The sequence below is a fragment of the Hippopotamus amphibius genome, chromosome 15 (genome assembly GCF_030028045.1).
Source record: "Hippopotamus amphibius kiboko isolate mHipAmp2 chromosome 15, mHipAmp2.hap2, whole genome shotgun sequence".
NCBI classification, from domain to species: Eukaryota; Metazoa; Chordata; class Mammalia; order Artiodactyla; family Hippopotamidae; genus Hippopotamus; species Hippopotamus amphibius.
Window position 1 is genome coordinate 44,736,930 of NC_080200.1, and position 17,327 is coordinate 44,754,256.

The 17,327-nt window shown below is 37.2% G+C and overlaps 1 protein-coding gene across 5 annotated transcripts in view; it reads left to right on the forward strand.

Annotated features, from left to right (window-relative positions):
• DROSHA (drosha ribonuclease III) overlaps window positions 1–17,327 on the forward strand; it is a 165,528-nt gene that overhangs the window by 36,328 nt on the left and 111,873 nt on the right. For all 5 annotated transcript variants that reach the window (XM_057708554.1, XM_057708555.1, XM_057708556.1 and 2 more), the window contains 4 exons: window positions 880–951; window positions 2,538–2,619; window positions 3,570–3,644; window positions 12,918–13,087. In XM_057708554.1, coding sequence (XP_057564537.1) covers window positions 880–951; window positions 2,538–2,619; window positions 3,570–3,644; window positions 12,918–13,087 — 399 coding nt within the window. The remainder of the gene's footprint in view (window positions 1–879; window positions 952–2,537; window positions 2,620–3,569; window positions 3,645–12,917; window positions 13,088–17,327) is intronic.

Genomic DNA, 17,327 nt, shown 5'->3' on the forward strand with positions numbered 1-17,327 from the left:
TTCAAAAATATACTTGACAAAACCTATTAAATCTAGGCACTAGGCTAGTGTCTGATGATACTTTGTTAAAGCAAGACAGATGTGGATTTATTTCACGTGAGCTTTCCTTCATTTTCACACATACCCTGAGTATTAGAACAGGCAATGAGAGGTGGATACGCAAGTGACTTAGAGCTGGGGTCTAGAGCAAGAATTTCTAATTCATCAACTACCTGTTACCTTAGGCAAAGCATCTGACGACTCTGCCTTCGTTTCCTCCACTGTACATTGGGGAGAGTAGTTGTACCTGTCTTACAGGGATGGTTACATGAGTGACAGTACGTGAAGCAGTAGAACAGTGCCTAGCTCAATAAGTGGTAGCTATTATTATTTTTTATTAGCATATTATTTTGTTTATTACCATGATTGCTTTTGCTCCAGAGGCAGAGAGGCAGCAGGAGTTGTGTCTCCTTCAATGACTTATGAATCTATAACTGACAAATTGTCCGCCTGCTATCCCTGATCTGCCCAAAGAGCTGACGATTCTGAAAGATTTTAAGAACCTGAGAAAAAGAAGTATTCAATTGTGGTTTTATTAATTCTTTAGAGGCAGTATATTTGGTTTTAATGAGTTCTTGTCATGTTTGTGTTGCTGCTGCTAATACAGTTAATTAAACACCAACATTATGCAGGTTTCCTGTAGAGACCAGGCGAGCTGGGTTCTTGCCGTTAAAATCCGGCAGTTTTGGTCAAGCTTCATGTGCAGTATTTTTAGTAGCTTAGATTAAGGTGCAACTTTCTCATTTGGTTCATGGCCTTCTGGGTCAGGTAGCAAACACATGTATAATGTGAGTGCAGGAAGATATTTTGCAACTGAACCTCTGCTTCTTATTATTGCAGATTCCACTGTGTAAAGTAATTAGATTCAACATAGACTACACGATTCATTTCATTGAAGAGATGATGCCTGAGGTAAGGGAAAAGATTATTTAACAGCTTGATGCAGTTTGCTCTTTTGTTTATTCCACACATATCTTTAAAGCATTGAACTTGGCCAGCTCTGGCTTTTTGCCATAAGGATACCCTTAAAGTATTGTGTTCACTGTTGAAAGGACCTGTCAGATGTAGCTGTAGTCAGATGTAGCTTTAGGAATGAGGTTAAAATTCAGGTCGTTTTCCAACTTACCTATTTTTGAACCCATTCCTCCTCATGTTGCAGCTGCTGGTAGTAACTTTACATCTGTTTCTAGTTTATTTTGGACAGGGGACAGCTTTTGGTTACTGGTCGGTATCAGAGAGGAAATTAGAAGAGTGAAACAGGATCTGATAGCTGTTGGAATAATCTTATTCATTATCTCCAGTGACAAGATCAATGCTTGGTTCATTTTTCTTCCCATATATTTACATATTTTTCCTAATTGTTTTTCACTGCGGATGCTCAGCAGCAGATTTATCTAAATATATGCAAGAGGTTTAAAATTCCAAAGCAAGATTAATGTGAATCTCAGAATGATTCATTGCCTGATCTCGAATTTAGTGGTGTCAACAAATCACACTAAGAAATAACAACTAGACAGCAAACAAGCTTGTGCACTTAACATGGTGCTGGAGTCGGGGTCGATTTCTTGAGCCCCTGGCTCCTCTTGCGAACCTTGTTTAACAGTGTGGCTCTGGCGAGGGCAGCGGAGCACCCAGGGGGATTGATGGGCATGACACGCATGCTTAGTTTGCACCTATTTCATTCTGGGCAAGTCCTGTTAATTCCACCTTTCTTTCAAAAAGACTTAAAGAGAAAGGGCCGCCCCTTCATTCTTCAGCTTGGAAGGGCTTTTTTGCTTCCTTTTGATTTTTAAGGTCATAAGCCTTCATTTGCTGTTGTAAACATTTATGACTTCTGGCGTGATCTCACACAGGGTGATTTATGAACCCCGAGCAAAACAAGTAGGAGGAAGAATTATGACACAAGTCTCACTTGCACATATATCATCTGTTAAGCTTGTTTAGAGCAGAAATTTTGGTACAAAGTTGTGTAGTTTTTCTTAGCCCTTTCTTTGCCTTCACTAAGAATTGGAGCTTTTTTTGGCATAGAGATCTCTGTGATGACTTTGTAATAGTGATTCTGGGTATATTTGAGGGGTGGAGGTGAGCAGTGGTTTGGGGTGGGGGAGTGCTGGAGACAAGCCTGTCAGAGCTGGCCGCCCAGTGTGCAATTTGAATTAACAGAAAGTCCCCAGGAGATTCTGGTATGTTTTATAATTGGGTTAGAAAAATATGACATAACGGAGACTTTGATTTTTAGATTTCACATCATTTTATTTGTACATTGAGAAAGGCCAAGTTCACGTTTTCTTAGGAATCCTGATGACAGTATCGCCTGCCTCATTAATGTTTCAAGCCAATGAGCTGTTATAGGACGGTAGCCAAACTTTTTAGGAAATTACATTCTTTTAGTACAGTTGCAATAGACACTTTTTAAGATACTTGACTAGAACAAGCTGAACCTTTAGTTAATATATATTTGCAGTACTAAAGTAATTTGGTTTTGGTTTATTTTTCAGAATTTTTGTGTGAAAGGACTTGAACTCTTTTCATTATTTCTATTCAGAGATATTTTGGAATTGTATGACTGGAATCTTAAAGGTAAATAATAGGATTTAAAGATAAGTGTAGTGCTCGTGGAAGAATGTTGTGGTATATGTGAAAACTCTTTTAAAAGTGGAGGGACATAGTTGAAATTCCTCTTACTTTTGAAATACCCAGGGAAAAGTTTATTTTTCATGGGAATACTTGTTACCATTTGACATGAATACGTTGTCATGGTCTCATTTCAATACAGTTTGACAGTGTCTATTATGGAAGATTACCATTAATTGTTACCTACCTGTACCTAAGAAGATGGTATCAGTTATGTTGAGTAACTACCTTGATTTATCTGCATTGGGAAAATCTCATTAGTTAATATTTTAAATCTACTGAACTTTACTGTAATAAACATCTTCCAAGATGACAGTTTATTAAAACAGAACTTTAGTTAACCTTCAAAACACACATACACTGTGAGCTAAGCAGTTCAAAACTTGATACTTGGTTCTTGGATAATAGTTCACTCTTTTAGAAGTGCTTCTATTCCAGCAGACGTTTATTTATTTGTTTTTAAAACAGTATATTGATGAATGGCTTTTCAAACCAAGTTTTTAATAGTATTTCTCTCTTCTCCAGTTGTATTGATTAAAATGGAATGGAATGAAAACACAAGCATATTATATCATGCAGTGGTTCAATTATAACAAAAATCTTTCTATTCTTTAATTTCTAAAACTAGTTTTACCATATATACCATATACTGTATATATCTTTGGGGCTTTCATTCTCCCCTTACTTTGAGTGGTCTCCTCACTGCAGTCTTCATGGGATGTTTGTGGCAGTTACCGCATGATTGATTTAGCTGTTGAGGAGAAGGGGGCGGTGTTTCTTATGTCCCTGGTGGTGTTTTTTTGTAGTTATCATAAATCTTAGGAATTAAGTTGCAGTGTTTGTTTCCTAAGGCAGTTTTATTTATTTTTTCTTTCTTTTTCACTTGTTTGCTTTAGGTCCTTTGTTTGAAGACAGTCCTCCCTGCTGCCCAAGATTTCATTTCATGCCACGTTTTGTAAGATTTCTTCCAGGTAAATCTTTTGGCTTGTCAGTGACCCAGTGAGATAGTGCATCTGAAAATAAGCCTGCCATTCTCCTTTCAATCTTCAGGGACAACTTTCCCACCTCAGACACTTAATTATCTACTTCTCAGGTCAGGCATGAAAATGTAAAATTATACATGCTGATTTATATGCCTGTATAATTTATGGTAGCCCCAAATTAGATGAGCAATGGGAAAATCGACTTATAAATTTTGAGAGTCTGCTTGATAAGATATCATGCAAGTATTAAAATTAATGTGGAAAAATGCATGTGGCTTTAAAATGTATATAGTTAATTAGAAAACAATTATAAAATTTTATAGACAATATGATTATAACTACGCTAAAAATTACTGCAGTAATAGTTGTAAGATGGTGGTAGTATAGGGTTTTTTTTTTCTCTTTTTTGACATCTACTTTTATTCACTTTACAGTGAAAAACAATAATTTATTCTCTCATGAATTAAAAAAATAAGTAAATATATGACTTTTATGTTTTTAAAGCAATATTTTAACTATTTAAAAACTTTTGTCAAGAGGCTAGCTGTGAGATATGGCATTGTTTTTATTGTTTTTTAAAATGGTTGGGTTTTTAATGAAGTGTTTGGATGCCCTTTTGTTTGTAAAATCTTCACCATCCTAAATGAATCATCCCTGGAATCTCATTCCTGTATCTCACTTTCTGGTGACATCCATCTATACTTCCAGCTTCTCGTTCCCTTATTCCTTTTGCTTCTGCCCGAATCTTCTTTTCTCTGCTTGTATGCAGCCACCTTTCTTTGCTTTCGTAAGTCCTGTCCTCTGACTTCTGTCTCTCAGCTCTAGTGGCCTCAGCCCCTTGTGCTAACCACCACCTTCCATAGAAATGTCAGTTCAACCATTTGCCTTTTCTTCTCTGATGTTTGGGCCACTCAGTGATATGCGAGGGGAAAAAAATGGCCTCTGTGGTAAATCTGTGGCTTATAATTTTAGCTGGGGAGCTTTTCAGCATGTAAGCTTTCTGCCCACATGTACATGTCAGCAGTTTCAGAAATTCAGCCCCATGCTCATGCTGTCCTCCTCATGCCCCTGTCCTCCTGGGGGCAGGAGCCCTTGCCTCCCGCATGCCTCAGATCCCTCCCTTGAGCCTGTCAGATTCTGGGCCATTCACAGCCTGGCTTTGCTTTGGTGCCCACCCGCCTCTTACCCTGTCCACACCCCGCTGCAGCTGCTGATGCCAGAATCAGCCTCCACAAGACCAAAACCAGTGGCCACACTTCAGTTGAGTCTCCAGCCTAATGTGGTACCTGGACTCTTGGTCTGGTCTGCCTGCTGCGCTCTCCTTACTTGCCTTCTGGCTCTCTGATTCATCCTTTGTGGCTTTTGTTTCTTGTCTTTTCATTCTAGTTTAGCATTTCCTCCAGATATTGTCCTTGATACCCTTTCCTCAGTCCACTCAGTCACAATGGCTTATTTTTATTTTAGCATAGCGTTAGTCGTGTTTTTAGTATTATTGTTAATGTTTATTTTGTTTGAAAAATGCATTCAAAAGATTTTCTCTTTTATACATCTGGTTTTATTTCATTGAGAGGTCCTTTTTTTCTTTTCAAGTGAATGCACCTATGATTTTATAATGGCGCTTTAGCAGTAAACTTATTAGAAAATGGTGTTAGAGTGAGTTTGTTGAAAAGCCTTTCCTTTCTGTATCTGTCTGCCTCTAGGCATTTTATGACCAAACAAATCTCTAAGAGAAAGTGGACACTTTTAAAATCATCTTAAAGAAAAATCATACGTCAGATACTTACTTTGTGGGATTTCAACTCTCATCAAAATGTTTCTTGTAACTATGTAGGAATAACACTTAGGTTGTCATAAAGGAGAAGGTCTATCGGCATTTTTAAACAGGATTTACTTTTTCATTAGATTTCCTTTTGAAAATATACTTATTAAAAAAACCCCTGAAGGATATAGAAAAACACCTTATGTATAAAATGCATTTTGGTATTGGATGGCAAATTACGGTTGATTCATTTTTCACAATATAAATTTACTAAAAATCTTTAGAAAATGGTGAGTTCAAAAGGAAAGCACATTTTGATGTATATTTTCATTTTTTTCTGTTCATAACTTTTTTGCATAGTGGTCATCATACTGATATATGTTTTGTATACTAATTTTTATTTTTTTTAATATTTATTTATTTATTGGCTGTGTTGGGTCTTCATTGCTGTGAGCGGGCTTTCTGTAGTTGAGGCAAGCAGGGGCTACTCTTCGTTGAGGTGTGCTGGCTTCTCATTGTGGTATCTTCTCTTGCTGAGGAGCACAGGCTCTAGGGCACACGGGCTTCAGTAGTTGTGGCACAAGGGCTCAGTAGTTGTGGTTCGTGGCTCTAGATTGCAGGCTCAGTAGTTGTGGCTCATAGGCTTAGATGCTCTGCGGCATGTGGGATCTTCCCAGACTAGGGATCGAACCCGTGTCCCCTGCATTGGCAGGCGGATTTCTTAACCACTGCACCACAAGGGAAGTCCCCCTAATTTTTAATAATTCATCAAGCAGGTGAATATTTTAAAGATCATGATATGTAGTACCAAATTTCTTGTCAAAAGAATCGCATCAGTTTATGCTGCCATTATTAGTGTTCTTCACGTATGGACTTCCCTCCCTCCCTTCCTCTTTCCTTCCTCCTTCCCTCCCTCCCTTCCTCCCTTCCTCCCTTCCTCCCGTAGCTCAGTAAATACTTGTTTACTGACTTTAACTGGTCATAATAGTGCCTTAGTTAAATATTCATGTATTTTGTTATTAATGGAGTGATGTGCTTTTCAAACACTCTTTGGTATTGTCTCTCATTTTTAAAAAGTAAACCTTTGATTGAAGTAGAACACAAACCCTGAAAAGTACGCATATCATAAATATAAAACTCAGTGAATTTTCACAAAATGAATATGACTGTGTACTCAGCACCCAGCTCAAGATTACCAGCATCCAAGAGCCCTTTCCAGTCACTACCCAGCCACGCAAGGTAGCATCTATTCTGGCTTGAAAATACCATGTATTAGTTTTACCTGTTTTTGAATTATAAAAACTAGAATTATGTATTCTTTTTTGTTTCTGTCTGCTTCTGTATTATGTTTTTGAAATATCTATGGTTACAGTTAACTGTAATTGGCTCATTCTTATTGTTGTATAGTATTATATGATGTGACTAAATTAAAATGTAATTAATCTGTCTGTGGTTAATGGATATTTGCATATTTTCAGTTTTTGACTCTTTCAGATAGCATACACATGTTCACCAAAACACTTGTACATGTCTTTTGATGAGCATATATTTGTGCTTTTCTATAGTGGATATATACCTAGGAGTGGAAATTCTGGATGTGTTTATATTAAGCTTTGTAGATATTTTCAAACAGTTTTCCAAAGTGACTGTACCGTTTTACCGTTCCACCTGCAGTATACATGAGAGTGCAGGTTATTCCACATTTGCACCAACACTTGGCATTTTTCTTTCTTTTTCAAGTTAGCCATTCTGATGCGTATTCAGAGGTATCACATTATGGTTTTAATTTTCATTTACCTAATGACTAATGGAATGGAGCACCATTTCATATATTGACCATTTGGATATTGTCTTTTGAAGTGCCTGTTCAAGTTTTCAGCTCATTTTTCTGTTTGCTTATGCCTGCCTTTTTCTCATTTATTTGTAGGTACTTTTTATATATGAGGGTGAGTCAAAAATTATCCACACTCTGGTTATATTAAAACTTCTATAAATTCTGCAGCCAGAGTGCAGGTAATTTTTCACTCACCCTCATATATACTCTATTTGACTCTTTTGTGAGATATATATATTGCCAGTACCTTTTCTGTGATTGCTTTTTCACCATCTTAATGGTGATTTTTGATGAACAGAAATTCTTAATTTTAATGTAGTCCAATTTACTTATTTTTCCTTTTTGCTTAGAGCTTTTGTATCTTGCTTGTGAAAACTTTGCCTACCCCAGGGTCATCAAGATACTCTCCTATATTTTCTACAAATTTAGGTCTACAATCGGTCTCAAATTTGTTTTTACAAATGGTATGCGATATGGGTCAAGATTCATTATTTTCACTATGACATCCAGTTGACCCAGCACCATTTATTGAAAAGGCCATTTTTTTCTTCACGGAATTGAAGTGTTATCTTTGCCCTTAGTTGTGTTGACTGTGTGTGTGGGCGCGCACACGTGCGAGTACGCACAAACAATACAAAAGCGTATGCAGTAACAAAGTGAACGCCCTCTTCTAGACGTGTGAGAATGAATAGGTGCTATAAATGGTTTGATCTGTATTTTTTTTAACCTGTGTAGAGAGAATTATGCTTTTTTCTTTAAGTGGGATAGCACTAAATATGTTACACAACTTGACCTTTTTACTCAACTATTTCAGACATCCTCTATATAAATACATGGCCCCAGTCTAACACCCACATGGCATCCCACAGTATGAATGGACATTACTTTTTTTGACAGGTCCTCTAGTCACGAGCATTTTGGAGGTCTCTGTTTTTCCCCCATTACATGTAAATACTTCAGGAATAATCTTGTGCATCTACCCTTTTGCATTTGTGCGAGTGTTTCTGTAAGGTCGAGTCCTGGAAGTGAAATTATTTGTTAAGACAGTATGCACGTTCCAGATTTGGAAAGAGTTAGCCAGGTTTTCTCTAGAAAGGGCATAGTTTGTATTTGTAACCAACATTTTTAATAGTACCATTTTTCTATACAACTGCCAACACTGGGTATTACTAGTCATCTGATAGGTAAAAGGTCATCTCATTATTTGCATCTTACTTGAACTCCTGTGAGAACGAGCAGCTTTTGTGTAGTATTTCAGGTATTTCATGGTCCTCTTATTCTCATTTGCTCTTTATTTGTATCAGTTAATTATAACATATAATTGAAAGTTTGTCAGTCGTTACAATTTTTCTCTAGTTCCTCAGTGGACCTGCGTTGAAGACAGCTGTCTCAGTTGCTTTATACAAATTTATCCAAAGTTAAGCTTATAGTTTAAACCAAGGATTATTCAGTGCAGGTCAGTTTACCAGACATATAAATCACAGAACAACCAGTTTATTGATTTTAAGAGTTTTCTCAAATTTTTGTTTCTTTCCTATCCCTGCCTCCACCTTTAGTAGCCAAATAATTGATATGAGCTCTCCTAGAGCCAGTTGAAGGTTTTATCCTGACTGTAGCCAGGGCTGGGCAGGGCATAATTCAAGAGAGGAAGGCTGCGCTTACAGGAAGACCTGTTCATTGCTTATATCATTGCTGTAGTAAAGCTTTGAGAATCCTGAATCAATTTTGCAAATTGACTGTCTAACAGATTGATTTTTGGAAATTGTCCCATTGTGGAGAAGTAGTTCTTTAGGTATGGCTGACAGAGGACCAGAGGGTGGGAGAGGATATCAAAATTCCCAGGAGGGAAGTGTAGTTTGTTAAAAACAACTGATAGAACATCTTAATATAACTTTGTATTTGGAAAGTTTAGAAAATACTGTGTTGTTAATACAAATTTTCAAAACTTAAGATTATATAAACTATCTTAGTAGGAATATATAGGAGACATGGTAATGCAGTTATATAGTTAGTCTCAGTGTAGGGAAAGAGGAGGGTATTTTTATATTTCTTAAAATTGAGTATTACACTCTTGAGAAATACTCGTTTAACCAGCTATATTCTTAACACAAATTCCCTAACAAATTGCTCCCCCCACCATAACCATATAAATAATCAAGCAATATAAACTGAGAGAATTGGGTCTCTAAGAAACAGTTTATAAAGTCTGTCAGTTCATTAATGACTGTCCAGATTCATTCCCTGAAACACAAACTCCAGTTCTTCCCGAATAATGAGCCGTTGTCACGATTCCAGCCCCAATGCTGGCAGAATTCCTGCTAACCTTAGCTTACCCGCGCTAATTCCTCATTTATATCGTGTCCTATTTATCTCAGCCAACGAGATAAAGATTACTTCCTAGCCCGCAGTGACATAGTTCCATAAATCCCCAACATAAACATGTAGCAAAGCAGACAAACTAAAAGAGCCAATTCATTAACATTCGTAAATTCATGGCAGTCTGCGAGCAAGTGACCACATTATTTATTCGCTTCAGAAAGTCACTCCACAAATATTTCTGGAATGTCGCCTGTGCTGGGTGTGAGGGATGCAGCCCTTGCCCAGTGGGCTCCGCAGGACTCTCTAGTCGTGTTTACCTTGCCTTGTGTTTCTGCAAGGATTTCACCTCAGGTGATCTGTCCTGGGTTTTTCCTTTTTCACATTGGTAAATATCTGTCTTTTTAGATTTTAGTTGCTATTTAAAATATTTAGCAGATATCAACATGAATTTTCAGTCTCTTCTTCAGCATTACCAACTTTGCACCTGACGTGTGTATGTTTTTAAAAAATTATTTCTAGTTCCATGCTGCTCTAAAACTCTCCTCCCTCATCAGCAGCTTTGCACCCACACTAGGTAGAAGCATTCTCATAAGCGTTGGGTGGCCTTCCTTCTTTATCTCACAGGTGTTCTAAATTGGGCAGTGCCCTTGGTTTGTTGGATTAAGTATTCACCCCTCCCAATAGCTCTTTGAGATTTTTATTCTTTTCAATTTAAATTCAATGCCCTTACTCCTTTTCACTTTTATTTGAAGTGCCCTGAAGTCAGCCACCTGTAACTGTGGGGAGATTCCGGTGGCAATTTGTATGTACCTAGAGTTGTATATCTTTTCTCCTTCCACCATGCACCAGCCTCCCCAAATAAAATCTGAATGTTTTTGTCTAATCCTTATAGCAAAACAACACTCTACTACTTATTGTGGTATCCTAGACTCCTGATGTATCCTTATAGGCCCACAGGGTTCTTTAATAATCTTACCCTGTTTTACCCTTTCCTCGGTTCCTAGAATCTCGTCAGTGTGGCAGTTCTTCTCAGGGCTCTCTAGCTTTTCTTTATCCCTGCTGCTCTGTATGTGGACACAAACAAGTGTAAGCTGACTTACCCTGACTTTAGAGTGCTCACTTCAGGCCCCCTAGAAGCAGAAATTACCATGGCTCAGACTGACAGGTAGGCATTCTGACTTTGCTGGTCTCCTTAGCCCATCACTGATTGAGAAAGACATGTCACATGCAGGCGGATTAAAATATCTATTGAGACACAGTCTGAGAAATACACCCTTTAACCATGGAAGTTTGTTAATCAAAGGTGACTCCTAGGTTTAAGGCAGATGTTTTGTAATGAGGCGTAAAAAATTGTTACTGCTGTGAACAATAACATGAAGAGTAGATAGAACACGTCCTCATGTGAGTTGATTGTATTTTATACTTTAGTTACTTCTTAGACAATTATTTTTTTTTAAGAGAATCAGTGTCTTTAAGAGAATTCTGTTTTCAGAATGTTGTCTGCAAAGATTCCTCTAGGAACTGTTGTGATTAATCATCATTAGCCGATTTGCTTCTTGAAGGCCTAGAGCTTGTGTTGTTGTTTATTTGTTTTTTTCCATAATTGCTACATGGGACCACTCATAGTGCTTGGCACATGATGGTGAAAAACATGCTCCCGTCTGGAGGCAAATGCAGAGCTCTTACTGTGCTCCGTAAAGCTCTGCAAGCTCTGACTTCCCCGCTGCCTCCCTCGCTGTCTCCTCCTTGCTTCACTCCTTCCACGCTGGCCCCTTTACAGTTCCTGGAACACATCAGTCCCACTCCACCTTAGGGCTTTGGTTCTTTATTCTACCCAAGACACCCCTCTCCCAGATAGCTGCCTGGGGCTCCTCTGTGTCTTTCACGTCTTTGCTCACATGGCCCCTCTTCAAAGACGCCTCTCCTGACCACCCTATTGTATATAGTTGCCCAGTTTGATCCTTCTTCACAGCAGTCATCTCTGATCTATTATGTAGTTGTTTTTTATTGTCTCTGTCCCTCCACTGGAATATTAGGGGTTTTGGCTAATTAGCACAACTGTGTTTCCTAGGCCTGCTACATAATAGTTGCTCGGTAATTATGGAATGAATGAATGCATATTTAGATTAATGAATGAATGCATTCCTACATATATAGTGGCCCTATAGCAGCAATACCATCTAATTCCAGAGCAGCATCTGAGATAGAAAAACACAATTCAAAAGGAAATTTTGATCTTTACTGTCTTCTCTCTTAGAGGGGTAGGCCTAAGTTCTTAACCCATAGAAACTCAAATTAAAGTCTTTTATCGTCTTCCATTTCCTAGTATCCCAAATTCCTTGGGTGCCATGAACTCTTCTAGCACAAATAGGACCCCCTTGTTTATGCCTACCCATCTCCACCGTCTTGGTCCCCTTGTTCCTCCATGAAGTGTTTGGTCATATGCTGCTGTTTCTAGCATTTCTCATGACCTGGGGAGGGTAGTTGTTGTTCTCTACACTTTCAGGGCTCTTGTCCTTCCTTTGGGTGGGACCAGGCAGAGAAAAGGTGGTTGTGCGTGCTGGTCAAGAAGCGAAGCCCAAAGAGAAGGCAGAAGCCTGTGAACCTGAAATTAATGCCCACGTTAGATAAATGTCTTTGCTTCATCAAGTATCAGATTAAATGACTTTTTCCAGGGCACTTTAATGATGTTCTTTGTTGTTTTTGTCCTCTGTGCTTGGTAATATATGCTTCTGTAAGTCTCCGGATACTTGGTGTTTTTCCCATGTACTAACTCCATAATGATCTTCATGATATTAGTACAAGCTCTTTAGCTCTAGTCCTCGTGGCAGGTGCAGCACATTAGCGCCAAAAAAAAAATTAGACCATAACGTAACAATAGCTTATTGAAAACATCCATAAATAGCTCATAAAAGCTTAGAATTTCCTTAAATCAGTAACGTCACTCTCGAAGAGCTTTCATCTGTTACCCTATAAAGAATGATAAAATATTTTAAACATAACGTGGTTCTGTATATTATAAACTGCCGTTCTTTACACTAGGTGGTTTTAAATTTATTTAGGTAGGCACCTTTTTTATGTTCCTACCTCACAAATGGAGCCTTTTATCATTTATAATGTTGCTGTTGCCATTTGAGTAAATGAGATGGTTTATGAGCACCGTTTATCAGTGAAACAAATGGCTTTCCCATTATTTGGCACCTGGCTAAACAATGGTTTAATGATGTAAATTCTAAACTACCTTTTTATAAAAGCTCTTTTCTCATTGTCTTGTTTTTCCTTATTGGGCGGATGACTGGCTGTTAACTGAGTAGCCTTACTTTCCCCTCTCTCTCCACTGTCACCTAAGACGGAGGAAAGGAAGTGCTGTCCATGCACCAGATCCTTCTCTACTTATTACGGTGTAGCAAAGCCCTGGTTCCCGAAGAGGAGATCGCCAATATGCTTCAGTGGGAAGAACTTGAGTGGCAGAAATATGCAGAAGAATGCAAAGGCATGATCGTCACCAACCCTGGAACGGTATGTGCTGGTGTGGACAGTCAGGGACTGAATCCTCTTCATTTCACAAAGACGATAACAGAAGATTTTTAAAGATTTAAGTACTCATTGCTCCTTGTCCTTTGAGTAATTTTTCCTTTAAATATTTAGTAAATAAGAAAAATATTATTACATGGGCATATTTAGTAGTAAGTTCATCTGCTTAGTAAATTTATCCTGCTTATTATGGAGACTTTTGAAGTTTTTAGGTATGTTCAGATCTAACTTTTTGCTGAATATAAAAGTAATATGTCTTCACTATAGGAAATTAAGAAAATAGAAAAACGGCCCAATGAAGATAAAAATTACCCATAATTCCGTTCTCCAGAGATAATACTATTCACCTTTCTAGTCTCTTTAGAATAGATGTTTCATATTGTTTTGAAACAAAATTGGCATCTTACTAATATTCGGACCTTTTCCTCCTTATCCTTCTCCAGGAATAATAACCACAAAGTTATTTCTCCTTAGTCTTAAATTTGTTTAGGTGTGTAATAAAAAAAAGGCCCCTAAGTTATTTAATTCACCCCCTATTATTGGGCACCTAGGTTGCTTCCAGATTTTTGCTATAACAAATAATGATGTATTGAATTTGTATATACATGTATAAATATGTATTCATATGTATCTATTTATCTTTGAATGTGTCCATTTTATTCCTTAAGATGTGTGCTTTTTTAAGGCTTTTGATGCATGTTATAAATTGCCTTCCAGAGGGTTGTAGAATTTGTACTCTGACTAGGAGTATATGAGAGTGCCTGTTCCTTCATACTGATTATACTAGTTTAACAAAAAACGTTGTCAATTTGGTAGGAAAAAAATAGATACTATTTAGTTCAGTTTTCTGTTTATTTTGGTTTCTAGCAAAAATTGATATTTTAAGTGTTCATTGACTTTTAAAGTTTTTCTTCTGATAATGGCTTATAGTATCCTTTGTCTAATTTTCTTTTGTGGCATTTGTCCTTTTTTATTGATTCCTTGCAATAATTATTACAAATATTTCCCATTTTATTCATTTTGTTTCTTAAATGTTTTGCTTTAGAATGTGCTTCTAATGTTAATTTTGAAGTGAAAATATGAAAATCAAAAGCAGACAATTAGTAGATAACTAGTTTTCTCTTATAAAGAAAAAACTGTTTTGTATATTTATTAAAAAATTGTTTTCTCTAAAATGTTATTTCATAAAATAGTTATATACTGGCATCTTATCAGGATAAAGTTTTCTAAAAGCGGAGAATTAAAATACTTCTATGTAAAGAAACAGAGTAATCTATTTAAACAAAGCTGTTGTTTTGAAAGGCTGCCAAATTGTTTAATAGCTTTGATTCATAAAAATAAAAACTCTGGATCCACTTTTTGTAGCATGACAGTAACATCTGCACAAACAAAATGTTGCTATTTGCAAATCAAACATTCCAACTAATACTGATTATTTTAAACAAATCTAGAAAGTGAAAGTGTTTAATAAAAATGTGTTTAAACATAAAGTTTGTTTAGAACTAAGAAAGTTTTACAATTTTTACTATTATATTGTTAAGCCACACAAATAATTGTTAAAATAACTTTAAAAGAAATATATGTCATAGCACTATGCAGGTGTGACTGTGGATTTAATTTTTCTCTAAACAGTTGCACAAGTTTACATTTCTTCTGTAAGTCTTATAGTTGGGTCAGAAGATGGGTGAGGGTGATGGTGGTGGGAGACAGGCCTTTTCACCTTGGTAGGTCTGCTTGAAGAATCCCATAGTTTACTGTGGAAACACTTTCACCCCGGGGCTTTCTTCTATAGCCTGGTTAAAATTTCCTGAGGTCCTAGGATCAGTTTGAAAGCTTTTGAAAATGTAAGAATGCCCTGATGGACCCCACCCCGTATGCTCCAGGTAATGGGGTTCAAGGATCTGTAGTTTAAAAAAAAAAATCCCCAGTTGCTTGTGGTTCACTCCTTGCTTGTTTTTGAGCCAATGGCATGGAGGATATTTACTCCATCACCATGATCATCATTCAACTCAGTTGCTGAGGGACCACTACATGAGCCAGGTGCTAGTGAAGTATATAGGTTATGTGTGATGCTTGTCCAGCTGCACACTCATGGCATATCCATATGAAAGGAGTCTGTGATGAATTATTGAATCAATGGACCAATCTGAAAAAGCCAGTCAGGAAAGCTTGTAGTTTTTGGTGAGATCGCTGGGCCGGGCTGCCAGGGATGCTTCATAAACACTCTACTGTGGTCTTTAAGGAATCAAGAAATTGTATAAATTATTGGCACAATTGAATGTGCATACTTGAGATGGTACATGGCCAGTTTTAAAGCTAATGAGGAAACCACAGGTTAGTCAGGGTGAAAGGTTTATGTTGGAAAGTAGTTGGAAATAAATTAAGAAAGCTAAGATTGGGTGCCAAGCTTAAGGACAATGCTGAAGTTAATTTTATTTTATTTTTCAAGTATTTAGTCTTAGTGTAAAGGAGAAAAATATCCTGAAAACTCAGTATCATGAAACATCCTTTCATTATATCCTTTTGAGAGTAGGGCAGAATAGACATAGCACCATGTTTCATCCTCTGCAGTACTTGCTTTGAAAGATTGCCCAGTGGTAAGGATATTGGGGAATTTATATTAAAATTTTCAAACCATTATGGACACATTAAGGATTCTATTGCTGCACAGCTTAGAAGAGTTAATCTCCCTCCCTAGTACTTTGCCTCTGCTGGGGAATACTTTGGTCATTGGTGAGAATGTTTTTTATTCTTCTACAAAAATGGGATGATAGATACTGGAGGGTGTGGCCAAAGTCTAGAACTTATTTCATCCCCTCCCCCTATAAACTGGAGATACTATAGATATTTTAAATCACTATTTCCTCTGTTGATACTATAGCATGGTATTTAAAATCATGAAAACATGAATACTTCACTAGCATTTTTCAGTGGTGCAATTCCTCCTTTAAAAAATGTGTTCTTGGGCTTCCTAGGTGGCATAGTGGTTAAGAATCCGCCTGCCAATGCAGAGGACATAGGTTCGATCCCTGCTCCCGGAAGATCCCACATGCCACGGAGCAACTAAGCCTGTGTGCCCAAAAAAAAAAAAAAAAATGTGTTCTGCTGCTTTGATGCATAAAATATTGGAAATAATTCTTAGACATGCTGCTACTGTGGATGGGCATTTAAAAAATTTTATTGTAGTTTCCTGTGACCAAAATCTTCTCTAGTTATTAATTTTGAGAGCAGAAGTCAGCTTTTCAAGATACTAGTAAAATTTTGATTGTTAAATGACATTGAAATATTCTTTAAAAACGGAATCTAAGTTGTTTTTTCACTAATGTGGATGAATTTACACAAATCTTTTTACTTTGTCACCAGCTTGTATTTGTCAGATGGCTGACTAGAACTGCAGTTGCGGGTAGGGTAGCCAGCTTGTACCAGTTGCTGGGGGCTTTCCCAGTTTTAACATTGAAACCTCTGTGTCGTGGACAGACCAGGCCAGTCTTAAGTCACAGCTGTTGGGGATAGCTGTGCAGCAGAATGAAGCTTATTGGCCTCCATGGGGATCAACTCTATAGCCTTTGGCTCTAAAGCAACTGAGCCAAAGACCCCCAAAATCTCTTAGTAAGAATTTAGTTTCTAATTAGGGACTGCCCTGAGTGTTGAGTATAAGCAAGGAGGTTGCTAAAACATACTCTCTGTGATTTTACCATCTTTTCACGAACTTAAGCTTCAAGATGAAAGATATTTTACAAATGTATCCTTATACTTCAGTAACTTAAGAAGGAACCAGCTGTTCACTTCCCTTTTTATTAGACTTGAGGAAAAAAAAAAACTTATGAAGCTCTCTATTAAAATTTAAGAAGGTCCTACATGGACATAATAAGAGAAGCTTAATTATTTGGTCTCTACCACCATACCTTTTAATTTAAAGGTATAGAATTAAAGGAATACACAAGATATACAGAGAACTAATGGGGAAAAAAATTATATAGAGGCATCTGTCTGTGCTTCCTGAATAAAAATAAGCTATTCATTTGAAATGTGAAATTAAAGCAGAATAAGCCAGCATATCTCTTTCTGGTCATGTGGAATTCTTCCTCGGTGCCTTTGGAGAGGTTAAGGAAAAGTTACATCTGCCTGGGTGTCCTTTCAAAAGTTTAATTTTTAAAGGTTTCTTCGTGGATGGCAAAAAAGGACAAAATCATTGTTCATTATGCCAAATGGTACAGACTCATTT